The following is a 21,673-nucleotide window of genomic DNA, read 5'->3' on the forward strand; positions in this document are numbered from 1 at the left end:
TGTAGTTAATAACTTTTTATTTGAAACAAAGGTGTGTGCTAGTCCTGTTGACTTAGCTGCTGCTCTGTTTGGCAGCCAGTCTCTTGTCTCTCTCCTCAGCAATGGTCAGGCGGATACCCTTTCCACGAGGCAGGGAAATCCATGGCTTGTTGCCCTGATGACAGACTCAGTATTAGTACAAAGACAAACCTAATACTGCAAGATCAGTTTAAATCTGTAAAACTGGATTTAAAAAAAACAAACTCTTGGCCGAAAAAAAAAACTGGGGCTTATTAATTTCACATTTGGCATAAAACAGTATTTACATTTGCCAAAAATAGAAATGTGTATTAAAAACAAACAATCAAAGTCAAGCCGAGCAAGAAAATCCAGTACTTTCCATAAACAGTAACCATGCAATGCAATAAATTACTTTTAATGGATTAACGTAATCTTGTAACACTACTTTCTCTTCAAGTTTCAAGAAAAGTCTCTTCAAGTTTCAAGGACTCAAACTGTCCTTAACTTCATGACAAAACATCTTATGTAGATGTGCACAGAAACCTCCCAAAATCCCAAGTATTCCTTTTAAGCACATACAAAGCCTAATCAACAGCTGTTTAACAACTTAATCATTCAAAACTTTCTGAATCTTGTGCTTACCTTGCCGACTACAAAAATGTTGGAGAGCCTGGTGGCAAAGCTGTTCCCAGTGCTGTCTTTAACATGCACAACATCAAAAGAGCCAGGATGCTTCTCTCTGTTGGTGATCACACCAATACGCCCCAAGTTAGCACCTCCAGTCACCATGCACATGTTGCCTATTTACACAGGGGAAAAAGGAAAGTGATGGGTAACTCAAATACCAAAACACAGGGAGAAAGACATAATTTAACAAAGTCTTATCACCAACCTGTCTCAAACTTGATGAAATCTGTAATTTTGCCTGTGTCCAGGTCAATACGGACGGTGTCGTTGACCTTGATAAGAGGATCAGGGTAACGGATGGTGCGGGCATCATGGGTCACCAGGTGTGGGATTCCCTTTGTGCCAATGAGGATTTTCTTCACCTTGCACAATTTGTACTGTAACAAGAACAAGACAAACAGTATAGCTCAAAAGATCTGCAGTCTCAAATCAAATTGATGTGATCTTGACACATTTTTTCAATAAATTAAACATTAAGCTCACCTTGGCCTCCTCATTTGTGATGCGGTGAACTGTAAAGCGTCCCTTGACATCATAGATTAGCCTGAAGTTCTCGCCGGTCTTCTCAATGCTAACCACATCTGAAAACACGACAGCACAACACTAATCAGGCATGTGATTGGCTAAGGACAAAAAAGCAGGAAAATATACCATATTTTATAATATAGACCAACCCCACCCCCGCCGCGCCGAACAAACTGGTGGCGGATCAATACGGACAGTAAAGCAGGACCCATAACAACTTATTTGAACAAAAAAATACATTTTATTGTAATAACTTTTTTGTACAGTATGAAAAATAACTAATTATTTGGTGGATGCATTTTTACCCAATTTTAATAGCTAAATGTGCAACATGCACATTTTCATGTCAAAAGAAGGCCTCAATTTTTCTATGACTCTTTAGCCTTTGTAGAAATCTTTTTTAGAGCCTCTACACATTTCTTTTGGAATTTGCGCCTGGCATGATAAATTAATCTATAATGACGAAATGGGGGGTGCAATTCACATTTATTCCACAAGGTGGCGATGTCTGATACACAATGATGATGTGGCGTTTCACTCATAGTTACCTCTGACAGAAAACGAAACAATAATAATTATAATCTGCAAAACTTGAAATGACTCAGTGATTTACTGCAGAGAGCAAGTACTAAACACAATCATATGTTAGTGTCACTGTCTCTTGATGATGGATGTGGTCAAGAAGCTGTAAGTGAGCAAAATATTGATTTTGAAGACGTTGAAAATGAGTTGGAGAATATGCGTGAGATCGCGAATATGAGGCAGATGCTGGTAAACGAGCTCTGACGAGGAAATATGATGATGGTATTAAACATCTGCTCAAACTGAACCCTTCCAAGCTCCAAAAGGTAACGAAATACGTTTTATTTTATTCTTCTGTAGCTGTTACTCTAACATCAGGAGTTGTATATATTATCGCGACAGGTAGAGGTCTAACGTTATCCATGTTAAATATAGAACCGGGTCCCCAATATGTAAGAATGTTTGGCGAAACAGTCATGCATTTAAGGGTTAAGCTATGGAATGGCTTCAGATGACTTTGTCACCCAAACTGACGTGAAAAAAGCGGGGGGCGCCGAAAAGCGCGCTGTTTGCATATATAGCTAGTGCTAGCAAATACAAGTAGGCCTAATGTTAGCTGTCAAGTTAATGTTAAATGCAGCTTAAACATCCTGCCATAGTGGAAAATCAATCAAAATCGATCATCTAATCAATCGACAACAAAGTCAAATTAGTAACTTATAGGTTATATATAGACACAAGCAATAGTATACCCAGATCATCCGATCCGGTGATGTTCTTGTCACGATACAGTCCTTGTTGCCCATCCCGCGATCGTGGTTTCGACCCGGGTTACCATGGTGACGGCTGTGAGATGACGGTCAACCCACCAATCCCCCCCCACCCCCCCCCCCCCCCCCCCGCCATTTTTTTTTTTTACAGATCTGCATGATTTACGTAGGTCACATTTTCAGGTCGGAAAATCCGGAATTCCGGATTAATCCGGAAAAATCACATCCCTGACTAATATATGACCATCAGATTGTCACCTCAGCTTACGTTTTACAACATCTTGATAAACAACCTGCCGCATAACCTGAGCTGGAAAATCAGTCACAGCAGATTAATATCCTGTTGGCACTTACTAGGCAGTATGGGGACACAGTGGAAACGCTACGTGAAGGAGTGTGATATAACACTGAGGGATTAGTCACTCGATGTGACGTTCGTGGTTCAACCATCTGGTAAGCTTCAGCTCACATGCTCAATTGTGAGTGCCAGTAATGTGACTATTGTCTTGTTGTATAATTGAATGGAATAAAACTAGCAGCCACCTATAGGACTGATATATAATACCTAAAAAAAAAAAAATTGTTGTGTGACCCAATGAATCACATCACGTACACAATAACAACTGTGGCTGCATGATAAACCAGACATTTCCACATCATAAGGGAAAAAAAAATTAGATTGGGGTTCACAACGCTGGCCCTAAAGGGACATTTTCCAGTAGTTCACTTCCTACACTGATTAAACTCAACTACCTGCAACTTTCTAGTAATCAGCTTGTTCAGGGGTTTGAGATTAGGGATGGAGCTAAACTCTACAGGAAAGTAAGCCTCAAACCCCTGACTAATATATTTGGTTACACATCCTAAACACTGACTAACTTCAGTCCATCAGCAAAATACTGAGAACCACTAGAGCATGGGATCCTAGATGAAATTACGCAATCAGCAGCTTTTTGAAAGTTCAAAACAAACACTCAAGAGGTTCATGTAGAATCAGTATTAAGCTGCTTGGACAGTTGAGGGCTGGGAATATTAAGCATTACCAATTAAAGATCAGAATACAGAGTTTCATCATGCAAAATGTTATTTTTTATTTTTAGGTAATAAAAAGGTTTGCTGTTGAAAAAAAAAAAAAGATTTTAAACTATTTGAAGCAGTAAAATTCCATGGGAAAACTGCAGACTTGGCAACACTAGAATATATGCACCAGTTACACTTTGCATTCCAAATAACTGCAGCATTTCACCGGATTGGTACGGAAACATTCATAAAAACGTGTTGACTGAACCTAAAAGAGGGGGAAACAGCCAATTTGATGTTAATATTGAGTACCAGTGGATTCTTCATATCTCAAAAGTCTTTCGTTTTATTAGATTTATAAAAGGCAGATGCACAGACGCTCCTGTAAACTGAACGAAGCAGGTTATTGATCGGCTTGCTCTCACACACGCTCTTACTGGAAAAGTGCCCATAAAAGGAATTCCACCCATAGAAATAGTTACTTTTTACAATAGTAATGTTTCAGTTTAACAGGTTTTGCTTTCAATCAGTAGCAGGGTTTCTGCAGGTTCTGCATGATACATTTAACACTCTTTGGCTGTCAATCGTTCTCTGTTCAACATTTAAACAGCACAATTAACATTTTAAAATTTCACATTTAAAGAAATCTAGTATTTGACCATGTCTAAACATGTATTAATGTGAAACCTACAAATAAGTAAGCAGCTATGATCTACAACACTGAGCAAAAAGACTTATTTATTAAAGAGACAAAGACACCAGTGGGTAATGGCATTACAAACAAAATTATTTTTCCAGCCACAAAATGACTAATGTGCCTCTTTGCATTGGAATTATCAGTTTTACCTTAATTACTACACTAATTTTAATATAAATAATAAAAAATATTAATAGAAAAATTATTGCACAAATAGTATTTAGTGCCAAAAGAACCTCAAAATATTCAATAAATATTACTAAACTAAAATATAGAACACTTTATTGAAAAATAATTAAGGCGTAGTCACATTTGACCTTGATACCTCAGGGCTAAATACAAGAGTATAACAATGTTAACATGTTGCATCTCCGTTGATCTTCATAAAATGATACTGTAAATATGGTTGATGTAATCAATGCACACTATGCTGTACCGTTTACCAAAAATTGCTGCAAATACCTGTATAGTGAAGCTGTGGTCTGTTCAAATGTATTGACAGTGCTGGTTTGTTTAGAACAATTGAGAGCACCGTGATCACGTGCCACACTAAGTGCATCAAATGCTATTTTTTGTTTGAATTTTGTATTAAAACTTTTTTTTAAAGGAGACAAGTGAGACAACAGATGTGAGAGTTGGCAACCCTGACTTACGGTCGAATGCAACACACCGCATGTGTGCAAGAAATGGAAGGAGATCAGGGAAAGGAAATTCAGCTGAGCGAATACATTGCGTGTATTTTAAATAGTGTAAAAAAAAAAAAAAAATACGCAATATTGTGGTGGCTGGTGTTGATTCTGCGGCGCAGCACCACAGATTAGCCTGTGTGGGAAACACTGTAATGATACATTGCAGTGTGCATTGTTTTGATTTCAATGACTCAATCACTTCTGTAGCATATCAAAATGTTGTGAGAACTGACTGCTGCTGAAACGGTGTTTCACAAACCTGTAATATCACATGTCTCTTAGAAATGCCCTTTTGACAGTAGCTTGAGTTAGTTGCAGATGTTTTTTTTGTTGCTAAACTTAAATATACCTTTGTAAAGATTGTAACATCCTCTTATGAAAAAATGTAAAATATTTTAACTGTTTGAGCTTTATTAAAATTAGCCATTGGCCTTCCATAGTAGCATATATTTATATATGTAGACTGAAAAGCCGATCTGTCGTATCCATCATATTCGGTCGCCTATTAAAAAAAGTTGCATAATAGGACATTTAAAATAAGCATCTTTTCATTTTATATTTGTGCGCATCTACAATTCTTTACATGCATATATAAATAAAATAAGTTGTGTAATGATAAATAGATACATAATACAAATTATAAAAATTACTCTGCACTAAATATTCTCTCAATAATTACTTTTTGCTGCAGAATTATATAATTTAGTTTATTTTTTGTCATAGCTTATGGTTATATCTCTCTCTCTCGTGTGTATTTTGTGAATTTCAGTTAACAAATAAAAGTGACCATTAGTTCATACTGTATACGAATGAGATTATGGCGGCCTTTTTTGTGATTGGCCAGTCTGACCAGTGATTATTTCAGTTATTTACAGAGTTATAATAAATCAATATTTAAAGATCTTAACTAAGCTTATGGCAAAAAATATAACTTAAGGATTAACTTAATCAATTATTAAGAACTAAATTAATCATCATGCTCAAAGCCATTAAAACTAGCAATTGATTGGCATAACTGCCATTATTTTTTAGACAATGAATCGTCACCCTAATTTTATAATCGTGACAGCCCATCGTTTAACCAATTAAACGTTCTGTTTAGCGGTCACCCTACCCTAAGTGACTTACAAAAAACTGCCAACAGGCTCAGAAAAAAAACCCAGTTTAATTCAAAAGGAAAATTCATAACTAACTTTTAATTTAAGACTTAAATTTTACTTCTGCATCCCAAGTAATGTATATAGATTTATACATTATACTAGCCTAGAAATCTAGACGCACCCTAGCGGCAGCAAATCTAATCTGCCCGCGAGTGTCGTCTATTAACTCTCAATGCCCTGAGCTGTATTCCCCTAACTCTTGCCGGGCCAATCACATCGTGTATAGCATCGGTGGGCGGGGCCATAACGACAACGGCCGAGTTGCGTTTCCGTGCTTCTAGTAAACACAGAAACTGGGGAAGATGTGTTCAGAGTTTTGCTGACCGGATACGGCGAATTTTTAATCTATCAACAAGCTCTGTTTCACCTTCGTTGCTCTGGTTGGATATAGCGCTATCCTATCGCGTGCAGAGGGAGTCTGAAAGACAACCGTTTATCCCGCCCCTCGGATTGAGCCCTGTCTATGATGAGTTTCCAGACCAAACATCTTGATGTGGGTCTGGCTTGTCAGGCTAACAATATACTATTAAATAGGACAAATACTAAAGCCCGATTCAGAGGGAATAGATTAACATGGGGACGTCAGGGTAAAGTAATTTTACCTCAGGACGTCTGTAATATTAATGGCCAATTCACACGGGATAAGACATCTCAGTAAAACTAGCAGAAGTGGGAGGAGTAACTCGCTTTACGCACCTCCTTGACGTCATGTGCGTATGACGTTACCGTTATCACGTTAGCAAACACACAACCTGAGCGCCAGTCTGAACTCCGTCTCCAATATATATGTGTGTTTTAATAAACAGTTAGGTCCAGTCTAACGATTCTGATTGGATTATGTTGGTAATAGACACTTTCCTAGAGCTAAAATCTGCTGTGCCTCTAATAAGTGCTTTTAATCTTCTTTTTGCTTTAAATGATATGCGGAAAATACTGGACTTACTGGAATACTGGACAAAATACGCTTTTTTTTAACTTTTAAACAGGAAATGACGGAATTTTGCCATACATTTTTACAGCAGGTCTATTCGAATGGGATTAGTATTACCCGAGGTCATTTTTTCAGACCTTTTTAAAGAAGGTAAGTCTCGATAATCTTTACTGACATTGTCCGTAATCACATTTGGACGGGACTAAAAAAAATCACAGAGAACCTCTGGTAATAATTATTTTACCCCCATGTCCCCATGTTAAACTAATCCAGTCCGAATAGGGCTTAAGATAGATGTTCTCTTGCAAAGCAATGCAACATTCAATGACTTTGCGCTCAGATATAAGACCTTAAGATCTTAATGTATACGGGTGAATTAAAGACCTGACCTTTTTAAGACCTGAAGAAACCATGAGCAGGTTTATAGATGACCAATAAATTAACAGTTCAGTTAAGTAACCCGACAGTGCAGAACTCACCCATGAAGCCAGTGGGGTAGGTAACATCAGTGCGGACCTTGCCATCGATCTTGATGAACCTCTGCATGCAGATCTTCTTGACCTCATCTCCAGTCAGAGCGTACTTGAGACGGTTCCTCAGGAAGATGATGAGGGGCAGGCACTCCCTCAGTTTGTGAGGACCGGTGGAGGGACGAGGAGCCTATAGAAACCATACAAAATCATTCCACATCCATCTGATGATTTTGCAATATGTACAGTTTAACATTCCTTGTTTAGCACCATATGATTGACTATTGTGACCAGTAGCTAAAAACTTTGCATTAAACTTGTCATTCAAGACCCACGTGAATTCTTCTAAAAGACCCTAGTCTTCATCTGATTTTAAACAGTTGCTCTCAAAAGCGCTTCACATTTATCTATTATGTAAAATATAACAAACGCCAAACTACAAAGTAATAGTTACATCTTTATGAACGCAACTTAAATCACTTACAAATACTCCAGTGAGTTTGTCCAGCATCCAGTGTTTAGGAGCTGCGACACGCTTCAGATGCTTCTTCGGTCCTCGGGCCTGAAAAAGAACAGGAACAAATCAATCAGCAAACCAGTAACGTTACAAGTAAAGATGCATAGCACGGTCTCACTATGGACACCAACTCGGCCAGGCGAGGCCTTTAGATTGCTTCCTGCTACTCAACTACGTAAAGACTGTCATTAAAAAGGTGTAAGTTTAACTAAAATGTCCACTTCCAATTATTGAAGTAGTATTACAAAAAATGAGCCCGTTTAAAAACTCACATTTCACCCATAACGTGACATCGAATCCCCTCTACCGCTAAAGAGACCGCGGTTGAGCCAAGCATTTTCCGTTAACATTTTAAACATTACATTTGCTCTTTATCATGACAATGTATGTATTGTTCATCGGATACGGAGTAAAAGAGCACTATTTGGAACACAAATGGAAACCTTTGCCCTTTTAAAACGTGGATGATTGTGGATTATTTTGGAAGGGTCTCGTGAATGAAATGCACTCACCATGTTGGAGTCTGGGGAAAAGGACTAGCCACTTCCTGTCAGCGGAACATAAGCTGAACTACCGATGCCGAAGAAGGACAATCGAAGCTTCTTCTAGCTGTACGAGCGTGTGCCATCAAGCGGGGAAGTCTGGAATCACACACTAAACCCATCATTGGTAGGCTCATAGGGGTAGGCTACTGAGACGTGCATTCGTCTTTTTTGTTCTAATAATACTAAATATATTTAGCCTTCTTCGAAATTTGTATCGATGTATATTTATGTTTCTTCAAGCACGGGGCCTACTATTTTATTACTGTAATACGCACATGGGTAGCCTATGTATGTCTGTCAACATTTCTATATCCTATAGAATAGATATTGGATTTGAACAAATATGCTCAATTGGTAAATATGTTCCGTTCATAGTTACTATTCTAGAATCACAATATCACACGTGTAGCCTACATCTAGGTGAATTGTAACTAGTTTGACTACTTTGATCGCTGGTGATATGCATGACTTTCCTGTAAAAAAATAATAATAAAAAAAAACTATAGATAGATAGATAGATAGATAGATAGATAGATAGATAGATAGATAGATAGATAGATAGATAGATAGATAGATAGATAGATAGATAGATAGATAGATTATAAACACATAGGCTAGTGCTATGCATGACAAATTGGAAATTGCTTAGGAAACTACAGCTGTTTATTTATATTTATGTTTCGTAATATCCCTTCTTTGACTAACAAAAGTCCCCAAAATGATAACGCATCTGGAGTTAATAAACACTCAATTCATACTTGTATAATTATTATTAAAATTAATATTATACATCTAAAAAATAATTTTAGTTACATTATTATATACTTTGTTCTACTCATTAATCATAATCAAATAATCCTTTTTAATCATATTTTTTTATATCTAATGTATTTGACTAAATCATTTAATTATGATTCTGATTATTATTTTATTTTTTATTTTTAACAGTTTATTCATATTTCTTGATCTGAAACATTCTGTCTAGGGGGAGTAGGCAGAGTAAAGATTTATATCTTAATTCAATTAGATCAAGTTAATAAACAACTACTTGGAAATTCCAGGATGTGAATCAGAACCGCGGTGTTATTAGACGCAGATAAAGAGGCATCCACTGATCACTAAACAATGGCTTGAATACTTTAACCATTCTGTGGCCTCATTGATGTTTATATTTTACTTGCTATTGTACTTTTGCTTCATTAAGACTGCTCGTTAAATTACAATAATTCCTTGATTTAATGCATTTCTTAACTAGTGCTCCAGACACAAGTTAAAGATTATTAAATTCATCATGAAATGATCTGAAGATGTTTCTACATTTAGCTAAGGGTTGGTGTATTTATCGCGCTGGCCACTAGATGCCAGTACTAACCAGTTAGTCATCCTCACTGCCTAGCTCGGGAACTATAGCTCAGAGTCAGACCGGCTGCTCGGTTTTAAAAGAGTGATAATGTTTGTAGAGTTTAGCTTTGTTAAACAAGTTTTTCCACCTCAGTTGATATCGAGTTGCATTTAAATATCATATGTAATACTTAGCACTTCCTAAATCACTAAGCAGTGCAAGTTTTTTTGCTTGTTAAATGTGGAATTAAGTTTTTGTTGGAAAGAAAAAAAGACACGTGTTGTGCTTTGTTACTTTATTTTCTCACATTCAGGAAAAACAAAACAAAAACAGTAAATACACTTTTAAATAATAGGTAATAACTCTTATGTAGAAAAATAAATGGATGAAAGAAAAGTGCTAAACAAAAAATCTTTGATTAAGTTTCAGTAAGTCACAAATTTCAAAACCAGTAAAGTAAAATGACAAAAAATATCTGACAAAGCTATCTTCCAATGGGTAATCAAATGCATTTTAAGCATGCAAAATGTCTTAACATATTTGTGGATTTTGGAAATGGCCTGCATAGATCTACATTACAATTAACTTATTTTATTCATTCAGCCTACAATACAATACAAACAAAGAACAGAGCTGAATTTAGAGAGAAAAAAGTAGGCAATACTTTTTTTGGGATGAACATTGAGAAGTGCATGAACCAATCATCTCTAGACAAAAATATAAAAATAAGGCTATCAGACCATGCAGGCTGACTTGGTGGGGTAAACAGACACGTCTCATTAATATATTTAACCATGGAAAACCTTCGGCCAGGTCGAGTTCCTCTGTGACCAGCGAGGCTTACAATGACATGGCTTCTCTCGAGGGAATCTCGCAAACGAGGCAGGGGCTCAGCTGAGCGCACCAGTTTCACGTTCACCTTCCATTACACACATGTAATACCATGCCACGGTTTGTCTGGATAGGGTCGGACCAAGTTAGAACAATAGGCAGCAGGCAAAGTTAGCCTTTGTTCTCTACAAACCATATTCGCTGTATCTTTTCCTCCTCCAACCTCACACTGAGGTGACTTTTCAAATCCATTCCACATATCATGATGTGGGTTTTATAAGGGTGTGAATGAGCTTTGGAAATATAGACGTCCCTAAGGTAGCGTAAAACATCTTAAGTATGGCCGTTTTGGTATGCGTGCTTAGTCATCTGACTTTTGAACTCATCTGAGATTCTTCCTCCACAGAAGAGTCTCACAAAAGTCTAGAGAAAACCAACATCAGTCTGTCCTACAAAACCGTAAATAACAGCTCTCGACTTGTCTTGATTGTTCAAATCTGACCGTTTTTATAAGCGAATGTAATTGCCATTCATTTGATGCTTTGATTTTAAAGACCACAGGAGATTTGGAAGCACCCAAGAGGGTCAGCAGCCAGCCGGCACATCCGCGATGAAGTCAAACTCATTCTGACCTAGCCATAGCTCTGGAAGCTCATTGGCACGGTCCAAACCCAGCTCCACTACAAGCGACATCAGAACTTCCTCATCGACTGGATCAGAATCAATGATCCCAGGTGCCTGCGCCGCCCCAGGGGTGGCAATCTGTCCTGTGCCCAGCACGGTGGCTCCGTACCCTCGGCCAGGTCCGGTTGTAGCCACAGAGGACAGATTCTGATAGTGGCTGTTGAGTTTCTGGAGCTGCATGGAGGCTATGAGATGCTGGCCGGACTGCAGGCAGAAAGGCTGGGGCTTTCCCAACGCAGGGGAGCTGGGATGGAGAGCCGCGGAAGTGAACTGAGGGCTCGTCTTGCCTGAACCAGAGTAGTGCAGGAGGGAGAGAGAGTCACGGTCCTTCATGGTGGCACTAGAACACAGCAGGATCTTGAAAAGGAAACACCTAAAAGAAAAGATGACAACAACATGAAAGTCTCTTCACAGAATATCTTCTGTGTTCCACAGTAGAAAGAAAGTTATGCAGGTTTGGAATGAATGCTGGAATATATACAGATATCATACGCAAATGGTTCCAGAGAAAAACTGAATATCATACACTACACCAACGTTTCCCAAACGCGGATTCATTGGTTGATGAAACGCTAATAAAAGGTACTTAAAGTACAAAATTTATATCTAGGGTTCAGCTGACATACAAAATAAAAGTTTGGGAACCCCTGCACTGACTACGGGTCACAACCCAGACTTTCAAGTAATTCTGAATACAAACTCCAAATAATTTAAGTAATTCTCCATAAACGTGCACCTCGTCACCATGATAGATGACAATATGGGATCTAAAATCAACTCAATATTACACGTCTAACACTCAACTGGACAAATTCATAATCTGAAGATAAACAAAATCCAGCCTTATAATGATGATTTTTGGGTGAATTATGCCATTAACGGGAGATCGCAAGGCAAGAGTTTATCAATGGCTCAGAAGGGCAGTAAGTCATATGACTTTCCAAGACCATTTGTAGAGATGAGCCATTCATAATCTGCTCAGATGTGGGGTTAATTATGGAGTACGTGACAGAACCCTGTGACTCCATATCCTCATGCGTCTCACATGTGCTCTCGCACACACGGAGGACAAGTAATGAGGCACTTAATCATATGTGCTGCTCCACTCTCCTCAATCCCCACTTAAAGCCATTCTTTTGAGGGAAGGCATAATTGCTGAAAGCTGGCATGCAGCTGCAATGGACCTCCAGCAAGGAGCAACACACAGGCTCATCTCAGCACCCCTCTCAGACATTGACAGCTGTAGGGCATTCATCTCCAGATCTTTGTGTTTAGCTCATTGTATTCATTATTCATGTCCTGGAAGCAGTCACATACATCACGATGAAGCCTACAACTTAATTAGACCAAGACAAATGTAAAACCGAGCTTTGCGGTTATCTGAAAATTCTAACTTTAATATTTGACTGGTGAATTAGTCAGTACATCCTGTGAGAAAACATCAAAAGAGTTGATCTAATTACATTTACTAATACATCATTTTTTTAAGTGGTCATACAAATATAGCATAACCATTTTCCACAGCATCAATCATGTCACAATCTAGTGAACTACAGATAATTGCTCTTTTATCACTAGCCAATGGGATGTTGTGGGTTAGTGGTGTCAGTTAAACAGTCAATTATGACACAAACAAGATTAGAACTCTAGTTGGTTAAATTCACTCAAGTGATTTAAACAGACTGGATTACAAAACGCTGGATTATAGTGTTGTATCATAAAGATCAACATTAATGGATTTGGGAAATGATGGCTAGATAATATTATAAACAAAAATGATAAAAGCTAATTTTGTGCCAATGTGTCATTTAAACAACACTAAACATGGGATATAATCTAAAAGTTATTCAACATTGGCTGGAATGTGTGCAATTTGTAGAATTCAAATATACAAATAAATAACTACATTTCCTAATTTGCTGGTTTTAAAATAATAACTTACCTTTATAAAAGTAATTGTCAACCTGGGTTCTTGTTGCGAATCCAGTATTACGAAAGAAAAACTTTTATAATTTGAATAACGACTATACACGTAAAAAAATGGCGCTACAAAAAAATAAAGCTGTTGAAATAAATTACTGCTGTATTTGGCAAGACCAGCTGCGAAGTCGACTCTGGACGTGGAGTTAGAGAAATGTTTCCAGTCCTGCTGCAGGAGAGCACCCTCAATGAACTGTTACTGAATCAAAGGCATTAGCCTAAATACACACACTCGACGCTCTCAAGAGGGGTCTGAGTCCGCTCACAAACATGGGGTGGAGTTCCTGCGGAACCGGACTGAGAAAAAAACGACGAAGGCTCCAAATATAAACCGATTATTTACTATTACAGAATTTGAAGGATTCTATCATTATTTACTCACCCTCGTGTTGTTAGAAAGCGGTATTTTTCTTCTTTATGTCACTGTACCTGCACTATAAAAGTAGCCTATAAATAAAAGTAGCCTAATCCTTCTGAAGTCTTCTGCAGCAACATGTTAGAAGAAAATAGTGATTTAAAAAACAAAAACAAATTCAAATGTCAAAATATGCTTTAGGGGTTTCATGGAAAGATGATAATGTGTTTTATGTCACCCAAGTCCTCGAATTTATCGTTTAACGATACAAATTAATATGGGCGCCGGCTCCGTGTGCAAGAGTGGAATTTAATTATGTCCGTGTTTTCTATTCACCCCGCTAAAGTGCGCGGACAGGGCATGATGCTCACTCACTATCACACACACTGTTGCCATAATAGCTCACTTAATAATGATCATACACACATACCACAGGCAGTAATAATACATCATCGCTGAGGCAATTAACCCCGAGTCGTTCAGGTATTATAAACAAAACATAGAAATCTTTTCCTAAGTTGATAGACCTATGTCGATATTCTTTTGATAATTTCCCCAAACAAAAAACTGCTGGAACATCTAGGACTATAAATGAACGGGGAAAATGAGAACTTTCATTCTTTCTTTACACAAACTCAACAATATAAACCTGGTCCTACCACAAACGTAAAGCCTACGTCTAAAACTTGAGCTGACGAGAGGCAGCCAACGGCTGCTTTCTTTTCCGTTTTAACGGGTTTAAAGACCGCATCTGTCGTCATTCATGAAGACACTTCACATGTAGATTAGGAGGGAAGTGACGGGTAAAGGAGCAGGGATTTGCTCTATTCCTGTGGGAAACGTTATGCAAATGAATACAAACGGTTTTGACATGCCCTTTGTTTGGCACAACTCAAGAACTAATGTCATAAAAGGCCAATTTTGTAGAGTAATGGGTCACACTCCTCGAATACTTCATTTAGGTCCGGTAGGCCTACTGACACACACACACACACACACACACACACACACACACACACACACACACACACACACACACACAAAAACCCTGTACAAATCTGTTTGTGATTAATGGAGTGAATAGAAGAAAGGTTGAGCACGTCGACAGATGAACACTTTGCATAAAATTCGTTGGGATGTCAAACATACGGTAGATGAGCAGGTGGAACGTCAACCAGTCTAGGCACGCGACGATTAACAACAACCTGATAACCTTATTTCGGGCAGTTTATGGGTCAATGACTAAAAAGGTGCCAAAGATGTAAATATTGAGTGCATGAGACATTTTTCAAGGTTAGGTTATTGTTATAGTTTTTTGGATACTAATATTTTAAAAGAAATACATTTCCAATTTTAAGAACACATTTTATTAATTTTACTACAGAAATTGAATACATTCATACAAAATGTAATCCGGCCATTTTGTGTATGTATTGCATTTTAATGCATTTGAATAATCTAAAAATAAATGGATGAAATTAATATCATGCCATTGACAAAAATAGGCTACAGAACAAAACACAGCTGCATAGTATACAATATGCATATTTTAAACTATTAAAAATAATATGGCAGGGTATTAGGGTGTCACTTTTCACTACAAAAAAAGAAATATATTAAATTATTTGTGTAGGCTTTCAAAAGCAGTCTGCTTCAGAAAGTGCAGAGGAAAAATGAAAAGCGGGATCATGAAGTATTGAGTTGGCTGTTTGGTTCTACACACATTATGGTTTTAATAGGGTGAGCCATTGAAAATCAGTCCCATCTCTCCACTTAATTCTGTGAGTTTTACAGCACTCTTTTGGTAGCATGGATCCGTTTATTGGACTAAAATGCAATAAGCCCCATCTCTCAAAGCTAATAAAGGACTTAATGAATCACACTTGGTGTGCCATTCAGAGAAAACTAAACAATAAATCCATAAAGATCATACTGAAAAGAGCAGGACTTCCACATGTGGCAGCCCACACTGAAACACAAGGACAACTCACCGGAAGAAAAACATGAAGAAAAAAACCCCCACACAATTAATTTTTGGATTTTAATATACAACTGAAAAGCATTTATACAAAAATCAAAAGTTGACAGAAAACATTTTACATTTTGACTTGCTCATCAAACAAACAAAAAAAAATAAACATGGTAAAAAAAAGAAAAGCATGCCATAGGCAACATAAAACAATGAACCCAACATGACTTGGAATTTGGTCAGTCTGCCCATTAAATTCCACTTATCCAATCCATAACCGAACAAGATATTGCAATTACAATAAATCACAGGATGGGTTAGAATTGGGGGGTTGGGGGAGTAAAGATCTGAGTGACTTGAGTGAGAGTGATCCGAGTGAGAGAATGTGTCCATGCTGTCTGAACCAAAGTCAGACATTTTTTTGGGAAGACACCGTCATCAGAAATAAAATCATTTTAAAATGATCCCACATGGATAAAACAGGGGAATATGTATTTTTTTGGACATATTTGACATTTATTGTCATCCCACACTCACATCATGTTGCATTCACGCTTTGTTTTCGTCTGAAAATGGCTTTGGATTTTTGTTAAAAAAAATACACCCTTAAAACATTTGCCCCATATCCAACATTGACTAGAACCGTTCAAATGTGGCAACACTGGCCCATCGCTGCAATCAAAAAAAATGTTCCCTGGAAACATTCAAGTAATGTTTTCCAAGCTCCCTTCTGGCGATGGCTCCGACATACTGTCTTCATTAGAGGAGCAGGGCCTGATTTGGAAACATGAGCTGGGAGCCCACTCCTAAACTACATTCTTCAGATTCCCTGTAAACAAGCAGGGGAGGAGATAGAGACAAATAAAAAAAATGGGTCAAAATGAATTTCAGTGAACCTATTGAGAACTATTAATACAGTGATGAAGACATGTTGTGTAATGAAATCAAAAGATTTACAGATGAAATCAGTGTCAAGCCTAAATATCTAGATACTATACAAGAACCTAAAGGCCAAATGACACGAACCATAACAAAGAAAAGGTTGCCAATCAGGAAAAAAAGGATTTCCTATGACGTCCTATGAGGAAGCACAAGTTATTCAAATATTTCTAAACCTATATCAATTTACATGGATTTACAAACCACAATTTGCATTGGAATTGTGCCTTCCATTCACACAAAACACTATACAGTTGAGCTGAAACAGGATGTCCCTTTTTGTTCTCACCAGCTGGTGTTTTGATAACATTATGGCTGGCTAATAAATTTGAATTTAGGGCACTAAAGGAAATCCTGTTTAAAAAAAGAAATCAATTGGAATCCATACTTTACAAGACGAGACAAAATTTTTATTTAAAATCAAAAGTTAATAAAATCACATCCTTTATTTGAGCTGCATTAACGGCTATAGCAAAGAACAATTCAAGTAATGCTAATGGTCCATTCACACCAAGGACGATAATTATACAAATAAACTATAGCTCTAAAAATCATTCTCAATGTTATAGCAGAGTTCACAACATTAACGATAACGGCACAGAGAAACGAGATCATTGGAATCACTTTCTGAATGATTTTATCCAGCTGACAGATGATAAAATAATTGACAGTATAGGGCTGCAACAACTAGTCGGAAAAAAAAGATGATAATTGATAATAAAAATCATTGACAACGATTCTCATTATCGATTAGTCAGGTCTGCCCTCTGTGCACGGAACACTTCCACCAGTCGTGCCATCTAAAAATAGTGCAGTGGACATAGAGTGAGCTGCTGCGGGACCCAAGCTGCCCAAAACATGAGAATTCTTTATTTTAAGCTTCAAGCTAATGAATTAGTGGCTAACATCTCCAGTCACACACATGAAATATCTGCTGTTTGATGCTAAATTTAGGTTTAAAATTCAACATATAATTCACATAATTTATGATCGTAGTAAAGGGATAAAAGTGTGTAATTGAATGCAGGACGTTTCTTGCGTTCTTGCATTCATTCTTGCGTTTAGCCTATTTATAGGATAAAGAAATGACAACAGGTTATTTTGTCCATAATCAATGTGTGTGTTCCTGCAGAACATTCCTCTAATCTGGTAACAGTGAATTTGTGTTTTCTTTAATAGCATTTTATGTATGGATTTAAACTGTCCTTTTGTGTAGTAATGGTTTTGCACATAATGTATAGCACAGCACCACCCTTACGAAAATTAACCATTGTGTGTAATATAGTAAAAAAAAAAAAAAAAAAAAATAGTATTACCATTTGTATAACCACTCAAATATCATGGATTGAAGCAAAACTATGTTAATTTGTGGTTACCATGGAATAATAACCCTGTTTTATTTATGTATTATTATTAAAAAATATATTTGTTGCAAAACTAATATGGCTACATTTTGCAAGGGTAGATATATTCACTATGCATACACGTCTCAGGGCTCAGCCAGCTCCATAGTTCAGTAGTCAGGACACTGATTAGTGAGTCGGCCGTTTTAAGAGCTGTCTCCTTCCAGTGCACTGAAATATACGCTCCCTAAAAAGTCCCACAATGTACCACAAAACCCAGCATGCATCGATGGTCACTATGCTCCCTTAACGGAAGTTCTGAAATGTGAAACTCAAATCAAGTAAATCAACTCCGATAACGACGCGCGATATGTTTTTAAAAACAGAAACCAATATTTTATTATATTTTAGCATAAACATACAACGTTAGACAGGTAATGAACACAATCTAGCTAACATTTATAATTTATTTACAGCCGAAATGTAAAATATTTATTATAATGTACTGTCAGAAAAATATAAGTTCTGCTGTTTATAAATACCAGTAATGATGTTGTGCAATGAGGACGTCGTCACTTCACCGGAAATAGAGTCATCAATGTCTCAATGTGTAGTGAGCCAGCGTCTTTTAGTAACCTTACCAGTGGCCGAACTAGTGTACACGATATACTGATTCACGAGCTCGGGAACTGAATGAGACATACCCTATGTATGTTTTCATAGCACTCAGCTGACATGTTTGTTTGAAGGACATCATTGGGCAGGATGTGGAATAGTGTGTTTTGTCGGCAAAAAAGGGCTTTTTTTAAACCAGATTAATAGAAAAAAATAATCAATTATCAAAATAAGAGTTCCCTAATTGACAGACAATCCGAATCCAATCTGATGTAACAAGCTTGAGCATTTAAAGTGACAGACTACGCCTAGAAAAAACAGAACGATACTGGCGACTTGTTTGGATGCTTGTTATTGTCATAGCTATCGTTCTTGGTGTGAACAGGCAGTTTGTCATTAAATGTGGCTCAAAAGTGTTTCTTTATTTTGAAAGATTTGGAAGCCATATTTACAGACTTTTAAACACTTTTTAAGCACAACATGTTCCTTAGACTTTGAATGTTGTGGTTCCGAGGGAACTAATTATCCTCTGTTCTGATTTGAAATGAGCAAGCTTTTCCTATCCTAAATTTCAAGTGGTTTCACATTAAGGAAACCGTAAACGTTTATGAATCAATGTACATTCAGCATTTAGCAGCTGTCCGATGACTGCCTGTCTACATCTTTCTAGCCTACACGTGCATATCCTTTTCAAATATGGATTGCTTTCAGGGATGGAATCAACAAAAATGTCCAGTTTGTTTGTTGTTGGCTACAACGTGCACAAACAATGCAGTCTCTATTAACACCCAGTTTAAAATGATAAGGCCTTTAACCTGAGATGGATAAACTCTGCAGTATTTGTTCAGCAGAACCACTGAAAACATCCATGTATGGCATTTACTCATTTTTGCCCCTTTTTCTCTGAGCGTTTTATAACACAAGGCTGAGTGTCGTAAATGTTACCCAGATGTGCTTGGAAACTTCGGTAATGTGTAACAACTGCAAGCCTCTCTATTTATTACCTGCATTAATCAATCGCAGTTCTTCACAGAGAAAGGCTTGCGCATAATATCAGAACAGCGCATGTTTGGGAAGGTCAGACTTCAGGTAGCTCTCATCACACAGGTTGGCACTCGCTTACTTCTCATCTGTGCAATTTCCTGTCCCTCATATATACAATGCTTAGGTGACCTAAGACCGGAAAACAACCAGCGAGCACAACAGAAAATGCCTAATTAAACAGTTTAACTGATGTGAGCTCCTCATTTGAAAGCTGGGGAATATGGGGGTGTGCGAGCTTATTGAAAAACAATAGGGGAGTCTTTAGAAAACCCTGCACTTGCGGTGTAATTTAGTGCCTAATAAAATCTCATCACAAACAAGTACTTCCTCCAAATATAAACCCAACTGTTTTACTTCAATTGACCAATGTGCTCCACTGACCTGATTATCTACTTAACTGTTACCACAAAATAACTGGCATGCAAACAATGCCAACCTACTCCCATCCACTGGCCAAGTAGAACACCACATTTACCCGGCACATAGAAGCATCACTGAATTTTATTATATTTTAAAATGTAACTTATTAAGCTGAATTGTCAGCATCATTACCCAGTCTTCCGTGTCGCATAAAGCATAAATGTATGTGCTGCTTAAAAGTTTGGTGGAAACGTACACATTCTTTCAGGATTCTTTCTTGAATAGAAAGTTCAAGAAAGAACTTTCTATTCAAGCATTTAAAAAAAGAACAGCATTTAAAAAAAAATTGAACAACGTGAAGATATTTGTCGCTTTTAATTAATTTAATGCATCCTAGCTGAATTAAAGAATTAATTTCCTTCTAAAAAAAATCTGCGAACATTTGAACTCTTGCTGCGTAGATGCATCTCTTTGAGCTCATTTAATTGCAGGAATCTACTCTGGGTACCTTACATAAGATTTTCCACATGCAAGTAAAATAACAGACAGATAATTGCTCCTTCAAAATGCATTTTAAACTAAAAACACCCAAAAACAATTATATCCGAGTCTGAGACATAGTTAGAGGTTTTGCATAGCGTATTTCACATACCCCATGTAAATCCTGTTTCAACATGGCAGAAGAGTTGCCACTGAAAAGTCAAATATGTCTATATAAACACATTGGTTAACCTAAAGAAGCCATATAGAATCTAAGTAGAGGAGTTTGTCAGTTCTCATAAAACTGAGGATGTGATGTGTTGCGTGCAGCACAGGACACTTACGTAGCTCCATTAAGGTCATCTCAAAAGCTGACCTCAGTACAATATTTCGCTCTCGAATGACCCTCTGTAAGCAGATGATCTTAAAAGAAACTGATCTGGAATCTGTGCTCATGTGTGAGAGCTTGGCATAAGAGCGGTCTTAAGAGATGGGTGGAAACCCTAAAATGGAAGTTGAGCAGTCTGCGCCTTAAGCCCTTTTTAATTAGAGCTGCGGGACAGAGCAAACACATAGCACATGCTACACATACCGCATGGGCGCAGAAAATAAGCATGTTTGTCCCATACTGTTTAAGAAATAGACAGAACACCAATATTGCAAATATAAATAAACAATGCTAAAGTAAAGAAAGTACAAGTGATGCTTGCTTATGAATAAATATTTTAAAGGACTGAAATATGAATTACATTCTCCTGTGCCATAGCTATTAAAGGGTTAAAAAAGAACAGTATTTATATATTTTTTTACCCCTAATAGCAACTATGTCTAACAGCCTTCACCAAGCTATCACTTCCGATAAGTGAGGTCAATGTACACAATTTGATCAGGTGTAGAGATACACGCGAGAGATCACTTATGCCAGATCGTGTACATTGTACGTTGAGTACACTCAACAGAAGTGATCGCGTGGTGAAGGCTTTTGGACATAGTGGTGTATTAGAGGTAAAAAAAAAAAACAATAAAAAAGTTTGGTTTCTCTCAAACCGATCATTTTATGTCTTAAGACATCGATGTGTCATCACCAGCCGCAGTGTTTAAAATGGATTTGTATTAGCATTTTTTTTACTCTCATAGTTCTCATGCTCTCATGTGTTACCATTCACATGTATTATAAGACTGACAGACTGCAACGGTT

General features: G+C 37.3%; 3 protein-coding genes across 4 annotated transcripts in view; all 3 read right to left on the reverse strand.

Annotated features, from left to right (window-relative positions):
• rps4x (ribosomal protein S4 X-linked) lies at positions 1–8,551 on the reverse strand. Its single transcript, XM_067437381.1, has 7 exons — positions 8,501–8,551; positions 7,956–8,033; positions 7,481–7,661; positions 1,171–1,268; positions 893–1,064; positions 643–800; positions 1–154 (listed from the first exon to the last, which is right to left on the reverse strand). The coding sequence occupies exons 1-7, from the start codon at positions 8,501–8,503 to the stop codon at positions 53–55; spliced, it is 792 nt and encodes a 263-aa protein (XP_067293482.1). The 5' UTR covers positions 8,504–8,551; the 3' UTR covers positions 1–52.
• Positions 8,552–10,155: 1,604 nt separating this feature from the next.
• On the reverse strand, positions 10,156–11,723 carry cited1 (Cbp/p300-interacting transactivator, with Glu/Asp-rich carboxy-terminal domain, 1). The gene has a single exon (XM_067437385.1). The coding sequence runs from the start codon at positions 11,721–11,723 to the stop codon at positions 11,292–11,294; it is 432 nt and encodes a 143-aa protein (XP_067293486.1). The 3' UTR covers positions 10,156–11,291.
• Positions 11,625–21,673, reverse strand: part of hdac8 (histone deacetylase 8) — a 46,610-nt gene continuing 36,561 nt past the window's right edge. The window contains exon 11 of one of the 2 annotated variants that reach the window (XM_067437382.1): positions 11,625–11,763. In XM_067437382.1, the coding sequence (XP_067293483.1) occupies positions 11,720–11,763 (44 nt within the window). In that variant the 3' untranslated portion in view covers positions 11,625–11,719. Of the gene's footprint in view, positions 11,764–15,746; positions 16,524–21,673 lie in introns of those variants that run through there. The other variant, XM_067437383.1, reaches the window with a different exon arrangement.

Source organism: Pseudorasbora parva, chromosome 1, assembly GCF_024679245.1.
Source record: "Pseudorasbora parva isolate DD20220531a chromosome 1, ASM2467924v1, whole genome shotgun sequence".
In the NCBI taxonomy this organism is placed as follows: domain Eukaryota; kingdom Metazoa; phylum Chordata; class Actinopteri; order Cypriniformes; family Gobionidae; genus Pseudorasbora; species Pseudorasbora parva.